Source organism: Coffea arabica, chromosome 5e (assembly GCF_036785885.1).
Source record: "Coffea arabica cultivar ET-39 chromosome 5e, Coffea Arabica ET-39 HiFi, whole genome shotgun sequence".
NCBI lineage: Eukaryota > Viridiplantae > Streptophyta > Magnoliopsida > Gentianales > Rubiaceae > Coffea > Coffea arabica.
Window position 1 is genome coordinate 51291257 of NC_092318.1, and position 8626 is coordinate 51299882.

An 8626-nucleotide genomic window follows, 5' to 3' on the forward strand; every position below is an offset into this window, starting at 1 on the left:
ATTGATTTTGACCATATAAAATTAAATTAGTGCAAGTGCATTTCTTTTCAAATATCTTTTTTTATTTTTCAAATTTATATTTTTATGGAGTATAGCATTATGATGTGATGGTACTACAAGAGATTAGTTTTTAGATGATGGTTTCTTAAAATTGACAAAATAGTTTAGGAATATTTTTATTTAGCAAGTGAAAGGGTCATTTAGGGCTTTTAAAAATTTTGTAACACAAATAACAGAAGTAAGGAAGGCAAGTGATATTTTTAAAACTTTACGGGTGTCATGTGATATTAAGAAAAATCTCAAGGGAAGTTTCTGATATTATCCCATTTTTTAGGATGAAATAAATGTTTCATTCATTCAAATCACATATTATAGCTTTCACCAATGAAGGTTCGAATCTCACTACCAACAGTCAAAGACTCCGACCTATAATAGTAATATATTATAATAACCGCTATAAATTGCTAAAAATTGTGCGGATAACTGCCACAATTATGGTAGCCAATTTTGAGGTGACCTCAAATTTAAGTCTTGACACATATGTAACTATTTTAATCTTTACATTGATGTAGTGAGAAAGATATTACATAGTCGTGAATAAATCAATCACTTCTTTTAAAAACACGCAAAATAATATTAGTATCCTTACTTTTATATTTGGTTATGATTTTTTTTTTTTTGGTTTTTTTAAGAAAAGGATTGACTTATACGGATCTGGTGCACACAATATCTTAGATTAATGTCTTTATTAACTAAGAAGTCTGAATGACGAATAGAAAGTAGCTTTGATCTGAGCGGTAAGAGGCACAATTATTCAAGTGTAGGGCTGAAAATGTATTCGTGGCATTTCCTTACTAAACAGCCAGCCAACGTACCCCGATTGCTCGATCTTGAACATGCCCGCGATGGACAAACTCTCTTTTCAAACTGAAGTGCATGAAGTTGGCAATACAACCAGAGACACTTTCAGTAACCCATCCTGAAACTGCTAGTCAGATTTAAAAGCACCAAACAAGAAAAATAAGGCCCTTTAAGTTTTTAACACCTCCATCACTGTCAAAGTGGCAGAGGAACATTCTACGTTACAGTTTCAAAATTTGATCGGGAAATTTCAGGGAGTTTGGAAGAAATATCTGAAATTAATAAATCTTGCTACCATTACCAAACCTTGATAGGTCATTTTCGTCACCCAGTAAAATCTTCTATAACCCCAGGTTGAGCAGTTCCTTTGCTCATTGTGCGCATTTCTTCAATTTCTACTAACAACAGAGGGTCACATATCAATCTATGCACCTGCAACTCTTTAGGGCAACCTGCAAGAAGAAACATCCAGGTAAACCCAAGGAATATGAATAAAGAACAAAGGAACGAAGGAACAAAGTAACATAATAATACTTGCAACATAAGATATGGAAGTATATACCTGCTACAGGACAAGGACACTTGGATTTCATGGATCTCATGTGATACATGATAGCGTTCTTGTCATAAACATGCTTGCAGTCCATGCTGCCTCAATGGATAAAAGAATGAAGTCAAACAAATAGGTAGCAGAATAAACAATACAAGGAAAAACTATAAGCCCTCCACGTCTTATTGCAGCCAAAACAATTCAGTTTCAGAAAATAATAACAAAAACCATCACTGACGCTCATTATGAATCTGAGGAGCTGATTTGCAATCAAGGAGTACTTATGGCAATAAGAACCAGACCACTTGCATGAGATTCCTAACAAGGCACACACAGAAGATGGTAAACCTTCAACTTCAATCTAAATTTGTAATCTCATCTGCCACTGTCTTTTCCTTTTACTCAGTCCATGTGGGTTCCCTCGGCATGTAATTCAAAAATGATATAACAAAAACAAAAATGTGCAATATACTAGAGCTGTAATTGGTTGATACACATTCAGTTCATTAACCATGAATCCGTATGGCTTTGGTTTCAAAACTACTTCCACTACAGAAGCAATACCAACAGTATAACTCCCCTCATCAAGCAAGAATAGGAATGCTATGCCAATATTTTGCAACAATACTGCAGCCTTTAACCAGCAAGGCTGGATGGATCAAATATTATGCTGCTTCCATGAGATGCTACACAAAGATAATGTCTCGTTGCAAAGGAAGAGTAAAAAATTAGCCAGGTCATACAATCATAGCCAAAAATAAATAAAAACAGTTTTTGTTAGAATACATGTGGAAATGTAAAGATGCATTCGCCCAGACTTCATATTCATCCGACCACAGATAGCGAGACAAAACATAGAAATTTCTATTTTATCTTAGTATTTAACAATAATTATATATATTTGACCACTCCTATAGACGGAAAAGAGAGGTATACTCAGAGACCTTCGCACTGGGTCTGCTAGTTCAGTGACTGGCTTCCCAGTCACTGGGCAAGTTTTATTGAGAATATTGCTTTCGGTACTGGTCATCACAATGTCCTCCTGCTCCTCACCTGGCATTGGGATGCCTGAATGATGAACATTCTGCCCAGCCAAAAAAAAAAAAAAAAGCTTATACTATGACAAGGAAAATATATATACATATGTAGGACATTCCCAAGAGTATTGAAGAGTTAAAAACTAGCAGAAAAACGTCTGTAAGAGACTAACAGTTAGGGGCGCTTTGAAAAACAACAATGAAGCAAGGCCAAGCGTCATACAAGACCAAAAAATGAACAAAATTTTTTAAGTAATTTAACTTCATAATTTGCATGTGCTGTAGAGTGATAGACTGCACAAGTATACCTTAATGTCGCATGAGCATCATTTTGCATATCACACAGTTGCAGGAAGGGCTGGTAATCATGTAAATTACAATCAAGTGCATGACACTTTCATAATTGCAGTTATATTGAACAAGAGATGAAGATAATAGCACAAAGTGGATACAAATAATGCTTTAAGATTACAATTCTATACTAAATAGACATACCCAGACAGCTTCCCTAAATTGTCGTAAAAACTGATGGTTTTGTGAAGTTGATGATGAAGTTGACTTTGATTTTGTAATCTCATCATCCAGTAACTTCTTAAAATCCGTTAGCTGCTTTTCAAAGAGCATGATAGATGACCAGTGAAGTGAAAAAAAGTGAACAGATTTTGTCACTGCAATGACTTAAAAGGAGATTTATGATTAGAGCAAGAGATATACCTCCTGCCTGGGTTGGTACTCATTTCCAACAGACAGAATAGCAGTTGAAAGATGCATGCAGTCATCAGAAGCTTCTAACAGTTCTGCTACTCCACTTTCAAGCTCTTTAACCTGTGTCAATTTTGAAAACCAATTCCCTAAGAACTTGTGAGAAGAAAGTTTGTAAATACCTCTAAGAAGGTTTCATTCGATAAATGACTTCATCATATATCAAAAATAAAGGACCACCATCTTGCACAAATGCACCTATCATGTAATTGGAATTTGTTCTGCTTCATCAACTTTTCAGAATCTTATGTTTATATCCCATTGTTCTGAATTGTATGGGTTCGTTGACGCTTAGCCACATACATGCTTCAAAATCAACTGCTCTAATATGCATAAATTACACCAACAGATCATACCTTTCCAAACACTAGACCTTAAATCATGCTTTATGCAACATTTAAAATTCATTCAGCGACCATGCATTTGCATTTATTGACAAGGTTAACCAGATCACTATTGAAGTTCAAAATCAGCAAACTAATCCATCCAACTTAGTGAATTTGCTAAGGAAATCTATAATGGACCTCCCCAGCAGCTTCAACATGCTTAAATGTTAAAAAAACAAAAACAAAAACAAAAAAAAACTACTTGATATTAATTTTGGGGACTGTTACATTTTTTATTAAACTATGTAGCTAAACCATTAACAACGACATTCACATTCTATATGCATCAGAAGCAAACAAAACTAAGGTTTATAAAAAAGATGTACCAAATCGGACTTCTTATCTTTCTCCAAATCAACCGCAATTTCTTTCATCATATTAAAAGCCCTCCTCATTTCCTGCAACGAAAACAAAAAAATTGAGAAAATATCTTTACATATTGGAGAAAAACAGATAAGAAAAGAAAAATGGTTTTTTTTGGGGGGGAGGGGGGGCGTTGCTGTTGATAGTAGGGTTTGGAGAATTTGAGAAGTAATTACAGCTATAAGAGATTGATTGTCGTTGTAAAGCTTGGATGCTGCCGACTTCATTCTGCTATAGCCGCCGGCGTTGCTCCGATGAGGAGCTGAGGTCGATGCCATCTTTTAATTAATTCGCACTCAAAAGATAATTACTACATATATTTTTTAATTTGGGTGTGCCAATTTTCAGGCTTCACTAGCTTCTTTTTTGGAGGGAAAGCAATAGCTGAACGAGGGAGGAGATGATATATAAACAAGGGGGTTTTTTAAAAAAAAAAACCTCACACCTTTCTCGAATAAAAGTTTTTTTTTTTGGAATCATCTTCAGACCTTTTTCACCACTAACAGGCCCTGAATTTGAACTCTGAATTTAACGGAAAAAAAAAACTTTAACAGCCATTTCCTGATCATTAGAGTGACTCCCATGATTACACAAATAAGGGTTAATTACTTGAACGGTGTTTTAAAACCTCTGTTTTAATGAATTGATGATATGTTACACTTCCAATACTTGCTACTTTACTAGAGGGGCACCATGGGTCCAAACCGTTGTCAAAAACCGTTGGACTGATTTTGTTTCAATTTCATCGGATGTAACTCACTTTGTTCAAAGTATAATTCATTTTCAATAACTTGTAAAAGTATAACAAAATTTCGTAAGTCCCATACATGATATTAAAGTGGATGCACAATATGTAATTTGAGTTTTAAAATTTTTTTATTTTGTTCAAATCATAGACGTTAACCTTTTCGAACCCCAACTCCTGTAAGGCCCTGTTTGATAACTCTATTCAGCAGTTAAACTTAATGGATACAGATCTTAACATGTTAGATACATTTGATAACAAAAAATTGAATATCTGAATTAATTAAATAGCACTGAATTTTTTAGGCAAAACTTCCTCCTAAAAAGTAAGTGATAATCTATTCACTTATCACTGAATGTGTTATGCATTCAAATGTATTGAATTTAATATTTAACAATCCAATAACTTAATAAATTCAAACTTCATATGTCATCTTTCGGATTTTAATTTTCAGACTTCAGTTCTATCAAACACACACATAAGGTGGTGCAAATTCTGCAGGCGAACCTGATGTCAAGTCCGTCGCTTGTGATGAGGCTTTTCAATTATTGGGCTTTTGTCAAAAGCCCAATCCGCCTAAATGTAAAGATCAGCCTACTGCGCTATGAACTCTGATATTGGGCTGGCGGACACATTGGCCCTTTAATAGAGGCTGGAAAGTTTCTCATCCTCGAGGTTTAAATTGATTTGTAATATTAATCAGGTGACCCCTAAAGTTTGTAATTTAATTCCAAATCTTCCTCCTTTTCTTTTGTTTTACTTTTACCTTCTTCAAAGCTTGAAATCTCTCCAGAGCGGGAGAAAATAAAACTTTGAATTGCCAATGATGATTCAAATAAGTTATTTGAAACAGTTTTTTTTTTCTATTCAATTTGATGGTCAGAATACATGCAGAGATCTACAAGGACAATATAGCGATTCATAGACATTGAAGATATTTTGAAACTTAAAACCTATTTTTTATGATTCTTGCTTTTGTCTAGTTTTGGCCTCGATTTTCGTGTTGACCTAATAACGTGGTTAATTACGTCATATATTTGTTGCAATATGCCAATGGAGATTTTGGATGTCTCCCCCAGTCGTAGCGCCTATCTAATCATAAGGGTTATTTATCCAAATAATCTAATCATGGGAATGGATAGAGAATCCTCCGGCCAGCGTGCAATTGGGCAGCATTGCAGCCAAACGTATCACTAAACCATAAAATATTACTCCTTCTAGTGCCAATGATACGAGACTCAAGAGCTCCATATTTTATAGGGATAGCTTCTGCTTTCAATTCTTCTGCAGCAACAAGAAGAGAGCAAACTAAGCTGGATGCTCTGACTTTGAAATCTTCAAACCTCTTAAGAGCTACTGTTAGGTAGCAGTTGAGGCCACTGTCAAATTAATCGACTTCATGAGAGCTACTTGCAATTTGTCTACCCTTTGATCTTTGCTTACACGTTAAAACTCAAAATATAAGATAGACACATGCCACACATGACATGCTTTGCATGTATGTGAAACAAGCTTAAATGAAGGTGGCCATAGCCATTTAATTTGTTGCATAGCCACCGTGATTGTGACCCCTTAACCCCCAAAGTCTCCTCCATCCTCTGTTCAAGGGAAGAAATCCCCCCACTTTAATGCTATCTTGTCATGTACTTGAGACTCATTTTCTTCCCAACTAGTCGGGCTGTTGACGGTGGACAGGCGGCTACCGGCGACAAAGTTCCAAATTGGCATGCCAGAGAGACCAAGTTGCATATGCTGGAGCCTCTCTTAATCAGTCCTTGTATTGAACGTCTTTATTGTCCTAAAATGAGATAAAAAGTCCCCGGTGACTTTCAAATGTCATAGCATTTGACTAGATCGGGTGATGGTAGAACTTTTCCGAGACAGCAGCCTAAAATGATCTGGATCTATCCAACGAGTGGCTATTGGGACAAATTCCAGTTACAAATAATACATCTGTGTCCAAACGATGAACCCTTTCAATATCACGATAAACTACAATCCTCTGTGCATGGTACTAATGCGTAGGATCCCGTAAGAGTTGCAAAATTGTTGATTGACATTTTCACTATTTGTGTTGATTGACGTTTAGATGATTAGCGTAAGTGCTTAATTAAGTCTTCACTACTATGCTAGAAAAGGAAAGTGTTTTACCATAATCTAACATGTTTCCCATTTTAGCTCTAATCAATGCTGATAATAATGCAGACCAAATCGCTTTTAAAAGACAGTAAGATATCATCGATGACAGTAGATGCATGCCCAATTGGCAAATAAAAATATTATCAGATATCTTCGTGTTACATCGTCAAGAAACTGGGATGGGACAACTGACATGAAATTAATTAGTTGCCACCCGAAAGGAGGAGAAAAATTTTTGCATGACTTGCAATCTGCTGGTAGATATGCTAATTAATAATGAGATCCAAATTAATTTTAAACATTGTCAAATCTCTTCAACAAAAGGTTGAGGAACAAGAGAATGATCTAGCAGGCAAGAACACCTCTGTTATACTCTTTTCGCCCTCTTGTTTGATCTGAAATGTATGCTATCCTATCCAGCTTTTATTCCTTTTACCTCGAAAGCAACAAAGTTAAAGAAAATTTGATTAGTGCATCAAGTGATGAAACAGAACAAGTTTTGCAGACGAAGTTCAGTTTGGAAATACATGTTCCATATTCTACAGCATTAGCCACTAGGGGCACCACTTACACGATTCTACAACCTGCAAAGGCTAATCATATAGTGATCTATATTGTATTTAATTAACTTTTATTTGACCATTTGATGATCATAACATAAGATACACTTTTTCTGTCTTATACAAGAAATACTTTTTCATTTTGCCCAACTGAACCGCGGGCCGATCCTTCTGATCCCATCAAACAGGCATAAAGCTCCTCAAGTTGCAAGCCCTGACGGCCATCTTGCCAAGAACAGCTAACATCTTCATGCAAGCTCAAGCTACTAGAGCCTCCACCTTCGTCACCACAACTCGAAAAGGATGAAAATGGAAGAATTTCTTGTGCTTGCTTCGTACAAGCAAGTAAATTTTCTCTGGTCTTCTGCAGCTCAATTTGAAGTTGCCCCACTTCTTTCTCAAGTTGTCTCTTTTCAGCCAATGCAGTTTCTAGCCTCAGTTGAAGTGCACCGTAGTCAAGTTCAAGGCTTTGATTCTTCCACCGGGCTCTCTTGTTTTGATACCAAATCGCGATTTGTCTCGGTGGAACGCCTAGTTGTCGAGCAAGCTGGAGCTTTCTCTCTGGTTCAAGCTTCTTGTTGGAACTGAAATTTGCATCTAGTAGCCTAACTTGGTCTTGGCTCAATCTTTTCTTGCAATGTTTCAAGGAATGGCCTTTCAGGTTCTGAGCAGAGCTCATGTTGATAGAGGCAAGTTGCTCTATGTGATGAAATCAGAGAATTTGAGATGAAAATGAGGATTATTGCGGGCTTATATAGGGATTCAAAGTGTTGAAAGTTTGGTCCTCTGATATGTGTTTTCTTCTCTTTTTTCTCTTTTTTTCTTTTTTTTTTTTAAAAGATACTTGATGTGTGTGTTTTTTATTTTATGACTTTCTATTTATGGCGCTGGCTCTGAAATTTTTGATGGGGTAAAGAAAGGGGAAAATGGAAAGATGGGACCTGCTGACTTCTCATGCAACTGCACTTGGTGTTCACGTGGAGTTGGTCCTACCATGCAAGTACAGAATAATGTTTAATTTTTGGTAAATATTCCTGTATAAAAGATTATCTGTTCTGGATTAAGAAGTTGAATCACATATTCAATATTAATAACGTTATCCACAAACAAGTACCAAATTAGGATCATGAACCTGGCTATGTTCCAAAATATACTACATGAATATTGTCGTAGATCTGGAGCTTCCTTCCCGCTTGGATGGGGATAAAATATAAACAAAGGCG

General features: G+C 35.9%; 2 protein-coding genes across 3 annotated transcripts; both read right to left on the reverse strand.

Annotated features, from left to right (window-relative positions):
• Positions 1-964: 964 nt before the first annotated feature.
• On the reverse strand, positions 965-4442 carry LOC113689928 (E3 SUMO-protein ligase MMS21). Of its 2 annotated transcripts, XM_072049156.1 has the most exons (7): positions 4136-4442; positions 3923-3994; positions 3163-3273; positions 2944-3054; positions 2356-2495; positions 1424-1509; positions 965-1313 (listed from the first exon to the last, which is right to left on the reverse strand). In XM_072049156.1, the coding sequence occupies exons 1-7, from the start codon at positions 4235-4237 to the stop codon at positions 1186-1188; spliced, it is 750 nt and encodes a 249-aa protein (XP_071905257.1). In that variant the 5' UTR covers positions 4238-4442; the 3' UTR covers positions 965-1185. The 2 variants fall into 2 exon arrangements, with proteins under 2 accessions (XP_071905257.1, XP_071905258.1); XM_072049157.1 differs by lacking the exon at positions 2944-3054 and having other exon boundaries at positions 4136-4385.
• A 3079-nt stretch (positions 4443-7521) lies between these two features.
• On the reverse strand, positions 7522-8082 carry LOC113688938 (homeobox-leucine zipper protein ATHB-52). Its single transcript, XM_027206766.2, has one exon. It carries the CDS (start codon positions 8080-8082, stop codon positions 7522-7524), a length of 561 nt encoding a protein of 186 aa, XP_027062567.2.
• Between the last annotated feature and the right edge of the window lie 544 nt (positions 8083-8626).

Coding starts and splice junctions, on each gene's coding strand:
- LOC113689928 (XM_072049156.1), bottom strand. CDS start 4,237: ATGGCATCGACCTCAGCTCCTCATCGGAGCAACGCCGGCGGCTATAGC. Junction 3,995..4,135: donor ACAATCAATCTCTTATAGCT/GTAATTACTTCT, acceptor TTTTCGTTGCAG/GAAATGAGGAGGGCTTTTAA. Junction 2,496..2,943: donor AATTTAGGGAAGCTGTCTGG/GTATGTCTATTT, acceptor TTGGCTGGGCAG/AATGTTCATCATTCAGGCAT.
- LOC113688938 (XM_027206766.2), bottom strand. CDS start 8,082: ATGAGCTCTGCTCAGAACCTGAAAGGCCATTCCTTGAAACATTGCAAG.